The sequence below is a fragment of the Diprion similis genome, chromosome 2 (assembly GCF_021155765.1).
Source record: "Diprion similis isolate iyDipSimi1 chromosome 2, iyDipSimi1.1, whole genome shotgun sequence".
NCBI classification, from domain to species: domain Eukaryota; kingdom Metazoa; phylum Arthropoda; class Insecta; order Hymenoptera; family Diprionidae; genus Diprion; species Diprion similis.
The window spans coordinates 5,625,440-5,640,755 of NC_060106.1; the positions used below are offsets into that span (position 1 = coordinate 5,625,440).

At 41.9% G+C, this 15,316-nt stretch overlaps 1 protein-coding gene across 2 annotated transcripts in view; it reads left to right on the forward strand.

Moving 5' to 3' along the window:
- The window catches only part of LOC124415850 (proto-oncogene tyrosine-protein kinase receptor Ret), a 77,168-nt gene extending 75,394 nt beyond the window's left edge, over positions 1-1,774 (forward strand). For both annotated transcript variants that reach the window (XM_046896527.1, XM_046896528.1), the window contains exon 19: positions 37-1,774. In XM_046896527.1, coding sequence (XP_046752483.1) covers positions 37-500 — 464 coding nt within the window. In that variant the 3' untranslated portion in view covers positions 501-1,774. The remainder of the gene's footprint in view (positions 1-36) is intronic.
- Positions 1,775-15,316: the final 13,542 nt, after the last annotated feature.

The window sequence follows — 15,316 nt, forward strand, 5'->3', positions numbered from 1 at the left end:
GAAGAATGGTTGTCAGTGTCTGCTCTTGTGTTTCAGGTTCCGGAACCGACAAACTGGGCTATGGCAACGTGAACAACGAAGTGATGCGGACGGATGTTAACTACTTGACGAAAACACCCGCCGAGGAGATGACCAAGTGCGATAAGGTCGACAAGCTTCAAGCTTTGTGGCAACAGCCCATCGCCTCGTTTCCGGAAGAGCCGATCAAGCCGCCGTACGTAAACGACATCTCCAACAGGCCGATGGCCCAGAACCATTACGAGAGTCCCATTAAACTGCGGAACGCAAGCGTAGCCAGTAGCACGGACAACACCCTTAAAACACCCCCGAATGAACGGCCCCAATCTTACATCGATATGGACGGAAAGAAGGCGAAGGAGGGACAAGAGGACCTTCTGCTCTTCAACAGCGTGGAAAAGAGCATTGAAAAAATTGAAAATGGAATAGTTTTAAACGGGTTGAATGGACTGAATGGGCTACAGAATGGTCGCGCCATGTAGAACATGTTGTGGACAGATTTCAACTGGCTGTTACTATGTGATGGCGGATTTATACATTTGAATGATGTACATAGAGGATCACAACTGTGATTGATGTAACACGATTATATGAGGATTATTTAAATACTTGTGAGATCGAAATATAATAGGGGGATTGCAAACGGGTGACAAAATTTCCGTGAATTTATTGGACCAAAGAAACGCGGTCAGGGTAATCATTTCCATCGCCGTGGGTGGTTCGATAATTGAAATTGAAAAAACGAATTCATGTACATCCTACGACGATTGCCCTGGTATATTACATGCATATTATATACGAGTTTATACTATTATTTAACATACCAAAAGATAGATATACCAAATAATTTCGTATTTCAGCCTATGATGTATTTTTATCTATAATAGAATACTGTTACACGTACTTCAAAGTGTCACGGAGTTGTTACAGTGCTGAATTTGCAGTACTGTGTCATCGCGGTGGGAGATATGTTATGTATAGTGTCTGTCGCGGTACAGACTAACCGCTGTTATAGCGTTTTAAAAGTGATTTATATGTTAGTTTTATATGTTTGCGTTATGGGTCAACATAGTTGCGGATATATAATGCAACTTTGCCTACGATTGTTTGTCTACAATAATTATTCCGATAATTAAGAGTGATTAAATCGAGCTGTTTCGTGTTTAGATTGCGTTTTGTGAGGTTGACCGGTTTTTATTTTCATATTTTATTTCTTTTATTACACTGATTATATCTAACAATAAGTAGGTACTGCGTGAGGTTATGTTGAATAGAAAAAACTTCATAATTCAACGATTTACTTACATCTTTATAATTATTATTTATGTACATACAAATATATCTACGATACTATATATATATATATACATATATTTATATAGATATACCGTGTACAACACCAAAGAAAATCGTACAACATTTCAGTTCAATGGTACAAAATTATGTTCTAAGTTTTCTTTTAAAGTTTAGATCTAGATAAGAAAAAGGGGAAAGGGCCCGATTCACCGGCAGTCCACTTTGCACGAGGAGAAATATTCCACTCGACGTTATTCCACACAGCATTAATTTACAGGACATTATTCACCTCAGGTACTTCTACTAAGACGTCCTTGGAGAGAACGTCGTGTCGAACAACACCAGCATCAAACAAATAAAACCTGAGAGGAATAATTTCTTGTCGAATAATGCTGTGGGAGATAAAATCATGTGCAAAGTGATCTGAGGCAAATCGAAATGAGGCGAAAAAGTATCCTGTTGAAAAAAAATATTATTCTATTGAGTTGAGCCATTTTTAGTAACACCGATTAGTCATTCAATAATGACAGATCTTTTTCTCCTTCCTTGATGGCATCTCCCATTAAAATATGTTTTGCTGAAAATCTTGTTTTCGTATTCAATATTGTTATAATTGTTATTACAATCATCGATGGTTTTTACTATTCTGGTTTTCACAATCATCAACGATTCTCATGAACTTATTTACGGTTTGCAATCTTCATATCTGATTTAAGAAATTAAAGACTGCGTTTCCGTACCTTATTATGTATATTGCGATAATGTCATAACGTTTGTATTTATGTATAAAATCGAACATTCCATTAGTCTGCCTAATTATATTTATATATACTATTATACTATAAATTTACGTGTTATACGATGCAGTTTTCAAGAACTATAAATATTAAATACATATGCATTATATGAATAATATAATTAAATACGCAGAGCATTGTTTACTACGTCGTTTTCAAGGGAAAAAATTAATCTGTCACACTATAGCTAGTAAGGTGCCCATTATTCTTTGCTTGTAATTACTATGTAATGAAATAAAATTACACACTTATAATATATACCTGCCGACAATCCACCATGCAGTTATAAATATCTGGTGATCACTTTAGAAGTGACCAAATAGCGGATTAAAGCCTAACCCAACGACCATAGTTTCAAAGAATTTAGAAATCCGAGCACCACTGAATCATCACTTCGGTCATGAATGGTGTGAATTCAAAATTTGGTATATTGAATGCTTTCTTTGCAGTTCTTGGAGACCAATTGGTCGGTTGAATTGTTTCTAACACAATGAAATTTTGCATCTAAAAATGGTAGAAAAGTACGGATAACGACTTGCATTTTCAAGGACGATTTTTGGCAAGTTAAATGATGCTAGAATGAATTTCACGACCCTTTGTCGACTTGATTTTGCGAATAAATTAATTGTATGAGGTCGCTAAGGGCAGCGGATCAAGAGTGATTCGTCGCGAGACGAAAAATTTCTTAGCACTTTCGCCTTCACTATTTTCAGAGCCGTTTTCCCAATCCTGACGGCTCAATTTGTTCCTAAAGGTAGGTGAGATCTATAAGAAAACGATTTTTAGCTAAAGAAAAGAAAGGCTTGACCCATTGGATTTTTGGTGGAAATTTCGACGATGATGATTCTGGATACTGCTGGAATTGATTTGTGGATGACAAAATTCAGGTTGTTTTGTGAGAGTTGTCGATTGTGCGCAGTCCCGGAACGGTTCGATTGACGCATGAAAAGGGAACTCCAGAAAATTAAACACATCTTCTTCTCATTTTTCTGCGGATCGTCTTTCCTACGGAATTTATCTGCTGTTGGTCCTACCCTGCTGTTGTTGCTGTGTTTTCTGAGCTCCTTTGGGTCCGATAAGTCCGGAAACGGTGATACATATCGATTCGAAGACAAAGAATTTCTGAACAAAAAAAAGTAAGGCTAACCCCGTTGGATTTTTGGCAAATATTTTGACGAATTTGAAAATGCTGCGAACGACTCTTGCAAACAATATTCTGACGTAATTTTGGGAGATAAATCGATTCATCGCAGTCCCAATACGCTGCAATCAACGCATAGAAAGTTAGGGCCGAAAAACAAAACGGTACTGTTACGTGCTCAGCCCTTCTTCACACTTACTACTCATTCTTCCTCCCTCTTTTCTATAAACCTATGCGTTTCACCAGACTATACCATCTTCCATACAGCCTGTCCTCACCTGACTATCTCCTCTCGTTCCCAGAACCCTGACCAAGCACCCAGCTTTCTGCACTGGTTTTGGGTGCGTTCTGCTACTCGGGCACTTCTGATCCACCATCCAAACAGAACACTTCACTCCGAATCAGAACGCTCTTGATGAAGATAAACGTATACAGAATCGTTATCCCTCATTATTCACCGTACCGGTTACTGCAGAGCGCAAAGGGGGAGACGGATCAAACCAACATATTCCTACCGCTCGGGAATAAACGGCTCTCGAGTCGTTACAGTTCGTTTTCTCATTTTTCTGCAGCATTTCCTTCCGATGTGAATCTTTCGCTATTGGTCCAACCATATTTGTGCTGTGTTTTCTGTGTTCCTGGGGGTCCAATTGGTCTAGGTGAGATCATACAAATGATTCCGAAACGAAAGATTTTCAGCCAGTAAATATAGTGAGGCTCACCCCTTTGGATTTTTGGCGGAAATTTCGGCGATTTTGAAAGTGCTGCAATCAGTTTTTTGGGGCGCTATTCTGACATAATTTTGCGAGAGAAATCGATTGAGCGCAGTCCCAATACGGTGCGAGCAAAGCCTGAAAAGTAACAACCGAAAAACTGGAGATTTTATCGTCATTTCTCTGCCGTTGGTCCTACGCTATTTTTCATGTGTTTTCTGAGTTCCTGGTGGTTCAATTACTCTAGAAAGGGTCATACTAATCGGTTCCGGGGCAGAAAATTTTCGGCTTCGAAAATCACGAAAAAACTAAACTAAAACCCTTTGGGTTTTTGGCGAAAATTTCGACGATTCTGGAAAGTGCTGCAATTAATTCTTTAAAGCACTATTCCGAAGTAATTTTGCGACAGAAATCGATTGAGCGCAGTCCGAAGACACTGCGAACGATGAATCAAAACTTACGGCCGAAAAACGAGTTACTTCGTATTCTTATTCTTCTGCCGTTCGTCTTCGCTACGTAATTTTTCTGCTGTTGGTCATACCCTGCCATTGCTGTATGTTTTGGGTTTCAGGGGTATCGATTCTTCTGAAAAGGCTCGTACATACTGATTACGAGACAGAAGATTCTTCAGTCAGAGAAAAGAAAGGCTTAACCCCTTTGGATTTTTGGTGAATATTTCGAGGAATCCAAGAGATGCTGCAACCAATTCTCTGATGCACTATTCCGACGATTTTTGCGGAGAAATCGATTGCCTTCAGTTTTCACTGGCAGCGAACAACGGATTGGAAATAGCCGCAGCAAAACACGGAATTCGCAACAGGTTGTCAAAAAGATGCCTCAGGAAAATAACAACCACTACAAAATAGGTTCTGTTTATTGTAGGTTTCAGTTTGCTTGGTACGTCCTTATCCCAATACAAGCGTTCAGATGGGAGTGTTTAGTATGACATAAGATTACCGAATGTTGTAGAATCAGATAGAGAAAATGTAAACATATATAATTTATTATTGCATAACAATGCTGACGACGACAATACAATTTAAGAGTAGAATACGCTAAGCTGAATGTAGAGAGTAGTATATGGAATGGTTATCATTGTGGTTCCTGAGTTTATATTAGAAAACTGCAGTGCGCACAGGTGCACTGCAGCTCCATATGATATAATATGCATATCACTGTATTCTTTTATGTAACCTGAATTGAAATAAATGAAAAAATGAACTTCTGTGTGTTTTCTTCATATTTCCATAACTGTCGGTCCGATGTTTTCTTTGATGTCTGTTTCTGGTTGGTCAACGTCGAATTCTTCCAGAGGGGATCTTACAAATCAGTTCTGAGGCGAAACTATTGTTACTTGAAATATTGATAATACTTCGACTTAGAATTAAACAAATCGGAGAAATTTCAGTGAAAAATTACTCCTGGTATCAGGAGAGCAGCTGAGCCGAGGAGGTCGACCAAAAACAGAGACTGCTTGATTGAATGCTTATGATGGCGATGCTGTAAGTCTCGATGCATGCCTGCTTGATTGAGAGAGCCCGCGATCTCTTGCTTATATAATACTTTGTCTAAGAATCGATCAAATCGAAGAAATTTCCGCGAAAAATTACTCCTGGTATCAGGAGAACATCTCAGCCAAGGAGGTCGACCAAAAACAGAGACTGCTTGATTGAATGCTTATGATGTCGATGCTGTGAGTCTCGATGCATGCCTGCTAGCTTAAGAGAGCCCGCGATCTCTTGCTTATATAATACTTTGTCTAAGAATCGATCAAATCGGAGAAATTTCCGCGGAAAATTACTCCTGGTATCAGGAGAACATCTCAGCCAAGGAGGTCGACCAAAAACAGAGACTGCTTGATTGAATGCTTATGATGTCGATGCTGTGAGTCTCGATGCATGCCTGCTAGCTTAAGAGAGCCCGCGATCTCTTGCTTATATAATACTTTGACTAAGAATCGATCAAATCGGAGAAATTTCAGCGAAAAATTACTCCTGGTATCAGGAGAACATCTCAGCCGAGGAGGTCGACCAAAAACAGAGACTGCTTGATTGGATGCTTATGATGTCGATGCTGTGAGTCTCGATGCATGCCTGCTAGCTTAAGAGAGCCCGCGATCTCTTGCTGATATAATACTTTGACTAAGAATCGATCGAATCGGAGAAATTTCGGCGAAAAATTACTCCTGGTATCAGGAGAACATCTCAGACGAGGAGGTCGACCAAAAACAGAGACTGCTTGATTGAATGCCTATGATGTCGATGCTGTGAGTCTCGATGCATGCCTGCTAGCTTAAGAGAGCCCGCGATCTCTTGCTTATATAATACTTTGACCAAGAATCGATCAAATCGGAGAAATTTCGGCGAAAAATTACTCCTGGTATCAGGAGAACATCTCAGCCGAGGAGGTCGACCAAAAACAGAGACTGCTTGATTGAATGCTGATGATGTCGATGCTGTGAGTCTCGATGCATGCCTGCTAGCTTGAGAGAGCCCGCGATCTCTTGCTTATATAATACTTTGACTAAGAATCGATCAAATCGAAGAAATTTCGGCGAAAAATTACTCCTGGTATCAGGAGAACATCTCAGCCGAGGAGGTCGACCAAAAACAGAGACTGCTTGATTGAATGCTTATGATGTCGATGCTGTGAGTCTCGATGCATGCCTGCTAGCTTAAGAGAGCCCGCGATCTCTTGCTTATATAATACTTTGACTAAGAATCGATCAAATCGGAGAAATTTCAGCGAAAAATTACTCCTGGTATCAGGAGAACATCTCAGCCGAGGAGGTCGACCAAAAACAGAGACTGCTTGATTGAATGCTTATGATGTCGATGCTGTGAGTCTCGATGCATGCCTGCTAGCTTAAGAGAGCCCGCGATCTCTTGCTGATATAATACTTTGACTAAGAATCGATCGAATCGGAGAAATTTCGGCGAAAAATTACTCCTGGTATCAGGAGAACATCTCAGACGAGGAGGTCGACCAAAAACAGTGACTGCTTGATTGAATGCCTATGATGTCGATGCTGTGAGTCTCGATGCATGCCTGCTAGCTTAAGAGAGCCCGCGATCTCTTGCTTATATAATACTTTGACCAAGAATCGATCAAATCGGAGAAATTTCGGCGAAAAATTACTCCTGGTATCAGGAGAACATCTCAGCCGAGGAGGTCGACCAAAAACAGAGACTGCTTGATTGAATGCTTATGATGTCGATGCTGTGAGTCTCGATGCATGCCTGCTAGCTTGAGAGAGCCCGCGATCTCTTGCTTATATAATACTTTGACTAAGAATCGATCAAATCGAAGAAATTTCGGCGAAAAATTACTCCTGGTATCAGGAGAACATCTCAGCCGAGGAGGTCGACCAAAAACAGAGACTGCTTGATTGAATGCTTATGATGTCGATGCTGTGAGTCTCGATGCATGCCTGCTAGCTTAAGAGAGCCCGCGATCTCTTGCTTATATAATACTTTGACTAAGAATCGATCAAATCGGAGAAATTTCGGCGAAAAATTACTCCTGGTATCAGGAGAACATCTCAGACGAGGAGGTCGACCAAAAACAGAGACTGCTTGATTGAATGCTTATGATGTCGATGCTGTGAGTCTCGATGCATGCCTGCTAGCTGAAGAGAGCCCGCGATCTCTTGCTTATATAATACTTTGACTAAGAAACGATCAAATCGAAGAAATTTTGGCGAAAAATTACTCCTGGTATCAGGAGAACATCTTAGCCGAGGAGGTCGACCAAAAACAGAGACTGCTTGATTGAATGCTTATGATGTCGATGCTGTGAGTCTCGATGCATGCCTGCTAGCTTAAGAGAGCCCGCGATCTTTTGCTTATATAATACTTTGACTAAGAATCGATCAAATCGGAGAAATTTCAGCGAAAAATTACTCCTGGTATCAGGAGAGCAGCTGAGGCGAGGAGGTCGACCAAAAACAGAGACTGCTTAATTGAATGCTTATGATGTCGATGCTGTGAGTCTTGATGCATGCCTGCTAGCTTAAGAGAGCCCGCGATCTCTTGCTTATATAATACTTTGACTAAGAATCGATCAAATCGGAGAAATTTCGGCGAAAAATTACTCCTGGTATCAGGAGAACATCTCGGACGAGGAGGTCGACCAAAAACAGAGACTGCTTGATTGAATGCTTATGATGTCGATGCTGTGAGTCTCGATGCATGCCTGCTAGCTTAAGAGAGCCCGCGATCTCTTGCTTATATAATACTTTGACTAAGAATCGATCAAATCGGAGAAATTTCGGCGAAAAATTACTCCTGGTATCAGGAGAACATCTCAGCCGAGGAGGTCGACCAAAAACAGAGACTGCTTGATTGAATGCTTATGATGTCGATGCTGTGAGTCTCGATGCATGCCTGCTAGCTGAAGAGAGCCCGCGATCTCTTGCTTATATAATACTTTGACTAAGAAACGATCAAATCGAAGAAATTTCGGCAAAAAATTACTCCTGGTATCAGGAGAACATCTCAGCCGAGGAGGTCGACCAAAAACAGAGACTGCTTGATTGAATGCTTATGATGTCGATGCTGTGAGTCTCGATGCATGCCTGCTAGCTTAAGAGGGCCCGCGATCTTTTGCTTATATAATACTTTGACTAAGAATCGATCAAATCGGAGAAATTTCAGCGAAAAATTACTCCTGGTATCAGGAGAGCAGCTGAGGCGAGGAGGTCGACCAAAAACAGAGACTGCTTGATTGAATGCTTATGATGTCAATGCTGTGAGTCTTGATGCATGCCTGCTAGCTTAAGAGAGCCCGCGATCTCTTGCTTATATAATACTTTGACCAAGAATCGATCAAATCGGAGAAATTTCGGCGAAAAATTACTCCTGGTATCAGGAGAACATCTTAGCCGAGGAGGTCGACCAAAAACAGAGACTGCTTGATTGAATGCTTATGATGTCGATGCTGTGAGTCTCGATGCATGCCTGCTAGCTTAAGAGAGCCCGCGATCTTTTGCTTATATAATACTTTGACTAAGAATCGATCAAATCGGAGAAATTTCAGCGAAAAATTACTCCTGGTATCAGGAGAGCAGCTGAGGCGAGGAGGTCGACCAAAAACAGAGACTGCTTAATTGAATGCTTATGATGTCGATGCTGTGAGTCTTGATGCATGCCTGCTAGCTTAAGAGAGCCCGCGATCTCTTGCTTATATAATACTTTGACTAAGAATCGATCAAATCGGAGAAATTTCGGCGAAAAAATACTCCTGGTATCAGGAGAACATCTCGGACGAGGAGGTCGACCAAAAACAGAGACTGCTTGATTGAATGCTTATGATGTCGATGCTGTGAGTCTCGATGCATGCCTGCTAGCTTAAGAGAGCCCGCGATCTCTTGCTTATATAATACTTTGACTAAGAATCGATCAAATCGGAGAAATTTCGGCGAAAAATTACTCCTGGTATCAGGAGAACATCTCAGCCGAGGAGGTCGACCAAAAACAGAGACTGCTTGATTGAATGCTTATGATGTCGATGCTGTGAGTCTCGATGCATGCCTGCTAGCTGAAGAGAGCCCGCGATCTCTTGCTTATATAATACTTTGACTAAGAAACGATCAAATCGAAGAAATTTCGGCAAAAAATTACTCCTGGTATCAGGAGAACATCTCAGCCGAGGAGGTCGACCAAAAACAGAGACTGCTTGATTGAATGCTTATGATGTCGATGCTGTGAGTCTCGATGCATGCCTGCTAGCTTAAGAGGGCCCGCGATCTTTTGCTTATATAATACTTTGACTAAGAATCGATCAAATCGGAGAAATTTCAGCGAAAAATTACTCCTGGTATCAGGAGAGCAGCTGAGGCGAGGAGGTCGACCAAAAACAGAGACTGCTTGATTGAATGCTTATGATGTCAATGCTGTGAGTCTTGATGCATGCCTGCTAGCTTAAGAGAGCCCGCGATCTCTTGCTTATATAATACTTTGACCAAGAATCGATCAAATCGGAGAAATTTCGGCGAAAAATTACTCCTGGTATCAGGGGAACATCTCAGACGAGGAGGTCGACCAAAAACAGAGACTGCTTGATTGAATGCTTATGATGTCGATGCTGTGAGTCTCGATGCATGCCTGCTAGCTTGAGAGAGCCCGCGATCTCTTGCTTATATAATACTTTGACTAAGAATCGATCAAATCGGAGAAATTTCGGCGAAAACTTACTCCTGGTATCAGGAGAACATCTCAGCCGAGGAGGTCGACCAAAAACAGAGACTGCTTGATTGAATGCTTATGATGTCGATGCTGTGAGTCTCGATGCATGCCTGCTAGCTTAAGAGAGCCCGCGATCTCTTGCTTATATAATACTTTGACTAAGAATCGATCAAATCGGAGAAATTTCGGCGAAAAATTACTCCTGGTATCAGGAGAACATCTCAGCCGAGGAGGTCGACCAAAAACAGAGACTGCTTGATTGAATGCTTATGATGTCGATGCTGTGAGTCTCGATGCATGCCTGCTAGCTGAAGAGAGCCCGCGATCTCTTGCTTATATAATACTTTGACTAAGAAACGATCATATCGAAGAAATTTCGGCGAAAAATTACTCCTGGTATCAGGAGAACATCTCAGCCGAGGAGGTCGACCAAAAACAGACTAGTTGATTGAATGCTTATGATGTCGATGCTGTGAGTCTCGATGCATGCCTGCTAGCTTAAGAGAGCCCGCGATCTCTTGCTTATATAATACTTTGAATAAGAATCGATCAAATCAGAGAAATTTCGGCGAAAAATTACTCCTGGTATCAGGAGAACATCTCAGCCGAGAAGGTCGACCAAAAACAGAGACTAGTTGATTGAATGCTTATGATGTCGATGCTGTGAGTCTCGATGCATGCCTGCTAGCTTAAGAGAGCCCGCGATCTCTTGCTTATATAATACTTTGACTAAGGATCGATCAAATCGGAGAAATTTCGGCGAAAAATTACTCCTGGTATCAGGAGAACATCTCAGCCGAGGAGGTCGACCAAAAACAGAAACTGCTTGATTAAATGCTTATGATGTCGATGCTGTGAGTCTCGATGCATGCCTGCTAGCTCAAGAAAGCCCGCGATCTTTTGCTTATATAATACTTTAACTAAGAATCGATCAAATCGGAGAAATTTTAGCGAAAAATTACTCCTGGTATCAGGAGAACATCTCAGCCGAGGAGGTCGACCAAAAACAGAGACTGCTTGATTGAATGCTTATGATGTCGATGCTGTGAGTCTCGATGCATGCCTGCTAGCTTAAGAGAGCCCGCGATCTCTTGCTTATATAATACGTTGACTAAGAATCGATCAAATCGGAGAAATTTCGGCGAAAAATTACTCCTGGTATCAGGAGAACATCTCAGACGAGGAGGTCGACCAAAAACAGAGACTGCTTGATTGAATGCTTATGATGTCGATGCTGTGAGTCTCGATGCATGCCTGCTAGCTTAAGAGAGCCCGCGAGCTCTTGCTTATATAATACTTTGACTGAGAATCGATCAAATCGGAGAAATTTCGGCGAAAAATTACTCCTGGTATCAGGAGAACATCTCAGACGAGGAGGTCGACCAAAAACAGAGACTGCTTGATTGAATGCTTATGATGTCGATGCTGCGAGACTCGATGCATGCCTGCTCGCTTAGGAGGGCATCTTATCGCTCGTTTACATGCTACTTTTGTAAATATTTTGCTGAAAATTACTCCTGGTATCAGGAGAACATCTCAGACGAGGAGGTCGACCAAAAACAGAGACTGCTTGATTGAATGCTTATGATGTCGATGCTGTGAGTCTCGATGCATGCCTGCTAGCTTGAGAGAGCCCGCGATCTCTTGCTTATATAATACTTTGACTAAGAATCGATCAAATCGGAGAAATTTCGGCGAAAACTTACTCCTGGTATCAGGAGAACATCTCAGCCGAGGAGGTCGACCAAAAACAGAGACTAGTTGATTGAATGCTTATGATGTCGATGCTGTGAGTCTCGATGCATGCCTGCTAGCTTAAGAGAGCCCGCGATCTCTTGCTTATATAATACTTTGACTAAGAATCGATCAAATCGGAGAAATTTCGGCGAAAAATTACTCCTGGTATCAGGAGAACATCTCAGCCGAGGAGGTCGACCAAAAACAGAGACTAGTTGATTGAATGCTTATGATGTCGATGCTGTGAGTCTCGATGCATGCCTGCTAGCTTAAGAGAGCCCGCGATCTCTTGCTTATATAATACTTTGACTAAGAATCGATCAAATCGGAGAAATTTCGGCGAAAAATTACTCCTGGTATCAGGAGAACATCTCAGCCGAGGAGGTCGACCAAAAACAGAAACTGCTTGATCAAATGCTTATGATGTCGATGCTGTGAGTCTCGATGCATGCCTGCTAGCTCAAGAAAGCCCGCGATCTTTTGCTTATATAATACTTTAACTAAGAATCGATCAAATCGGAGAAATTTTAGCGAAAAATTACTCCTGGTATCAGGAGAACATCACAGCCGAGGGGGTCGACCAAAAACAGAGACTGCTTGATTGAATGCTTATGATGTCGATGCTGTGAGTCTCGATGCATGCCTGCTAGCTTAAGAGAGCCCGCGATCTCTTGCTTATATAATACGTTGACTAAGAATCGATCAAATCGGAAAAATTTCGGCGAAAAATTACTCCTGGTATCAGGAGAACATCTCAGACGAGGAGGTCGACCAAAAACAGAGACTGCTTGATTGAATGCTTATGATGTCGATGCTGTGAGTCTCGATGCATGCCTGCTAGCTTAAGAGAGCCCGCGAGCTCTTGCTTATATAATACTTTGACTGAGAATCGATCAAATCGGAGAAATTTCGGCGAAAAATTACTCCTGGTATCAGGAGAACATCTCAGACGAGGAGGTCGACCAAAAACAGAGACTGCTTGATTGAATGCTTATGATGTCGATGCTGCGAGACTCGATGCATGCCTGCTCGCTTAGGAGGGCATCTTATCGCTCGTTTACATGCTACTTTTGTAAATATTTTGCTGAAAATTACTCCTGGTATCAGGAGAGCAGCTGAGCCGAGGAGGTCGACCAAAAACAGATACTGCATGATTAAATGCTTATGATGTCGATGCTGTGAGTCTCGATGCATGCCTGCTAGCTTGAGAGAGTCCGCGATCTCTTGCTTATATAATACTTTGACTAAGAATCGATCAAATCGGAGAAATTTCGGCGAAAAATTACTTCTGGTATCAGGAGAACATCTCAGCCGAGGAGGTCGACCAAAAACAGAGACTGCTTGATTGAATGCTTATGATGTCGATGCTGTGAGTCTCGATGCATGCCTGCTAGCTTAAGAGAGCCCGCGATCTTTTGCTTATATAATACTTTGACTAAGAATCGATCAAATCGGAGAAATTTCAGCGAATAATTACTCCTGGTATCAGGAGAGCAGCTGAGGCGAGGAGGTCGACCAGAAACAGAGACTGCTTGATTGAATGCTTATGATGTCGATGCTGTGAGTCTTGATGCATGCCTGCTAGCTTAAGAGAGCCCGCGATCTCTTGCTTATATAATACTTTGACTAAGAATCGATCAAATCGGAGAAATTTCGGCGAAAAATTACTCCTGGTATCAGGAGAACATCTCAGACGAAGAGGTCGATCAAAAACAGAGACTGCTTGATTGAATGCTTATGATGTCGATGCTGTGAGTCTCGATGCATGCCTGCTAGCTTAAGAGAGCCCGCGATCTCTTGCTTATATAATACTTGTACTAAGAATCGATCAAATCGAAGAAATTTCGGCGAAAAATTACTCCTGGTATCAGGAGAACATCTCAGCCGAGGAGGTCGACCAAAAACAGAGACTGCTTGATTGAATGCTTATGATGTCGATGCTGTGAGTCTCGTTGCATGCCTGCTAGCTGAAGAGAGCCCGCGATCTCTTGCTTATATAATACTTTGACTAAGAAACGATCAAATCGAAGAAATTTCGGCGAAAAATTACTCCTGGTATCAGGAGAACATCTCAGCCGAGGAGGTCGACCAAAAACAGAGACTGCTTGATTGAATGCTTATGATGTCGATGCTGTGAGTCTCGATGCATGCCTGCTAGCTTAAGAGAGCCCGCGATCTTTTGCTTATATAATACTTTGACTAAGAATCGATCAAATCGGAGAAATTTCGGCGAAAAATTACTCCTGGTATCAGGAGAGCAGCTGAGGCGAGGAGGTCGACCAAAAACAGAGACTGCTTGAATGAATGCTTATGATGTCGATGCTGTGAGTCTCGATGCATGCCTGCTAGCTTAAGAGAGCCCGCGATCTCTTGCTTATATAATACTTTGACTAAGAATCGATCAAATCGGAGAAATTTCATCGAAAAATTACTCCTGGTATCAGGAGAACATCTCAGCCGAGCAGGTCGACCAAAAACAGAGACTGCTTGATTGAATGCTTATGATGTCGATGCTGTGAGTCTCGATGCATGCCTGCTAGCTTGAGAGAGCCCGCGATCTCTTGCTTATATAATACTTTGACTAAGAATCGATCAAATCGGAGAAATTTCGGCGAAAACTTACTCCTGGTATCAGGAGAACATCTCAGCCGAGGAGGTCGACCAAAAACAGAGACTGCTTGATTGAATGCTTATGATGTCGATGCTGTGAGTCTCGATGCATGCCTGCTAGCTTAAGAGAGCCCGCGATCTCTTGCTTATATAATACTTTGACTAAGAATCGATCAAATCGGAGAAATTTCGGCGAAAAATTACTCCTGGTATCAGGAGAACATCTCAGCCGAGGAGGTCGACCAAAAACAGAGACTGCTTGATTGAATGCTTATGATGTCGTTGCTGTGAGTCTCGATGCATGCCTGCTAGCTGAAGAGAGCCCGCGATCTCTTGCTTATATAATACTTTGACTAAGAAACGATCATATCGAAGAAATTTCGGCGAAAAATTACTCCTGGTATCAGGAGAACATCTCAGCCGAGGAGGTCGACCAAAAACAGAGACTAGTTGATTGAATGCTTATGATGTCGATGCTGTGAGTCTCGATGCATGCCTGCTAGCTTAAGAGAGCCCGCGATCTCTTGCTTATATAATACTTTGACTAAGAATCGATCAAATCGGAGAAATTTCGGCGAAAAATTACTCCTGGTATCAGGAGAACATCTCAGCCGAGGAGGTCGACCAAAAACAGAGACTAGTTGATTGAATGCTTATGATGTCGATGCTGTGAGTCTCGATGCATGCCTGCTAGCTTAAGAGAGCCCGCGATCTCTTGCTTATATAATACTTTGACTAAGAATCGATCAAATCGGAGAAATTTCGGCGAAAAATTACTCCTGGTATCAGGAGAACATCTCAGCCGAGGAGGTCGACCAA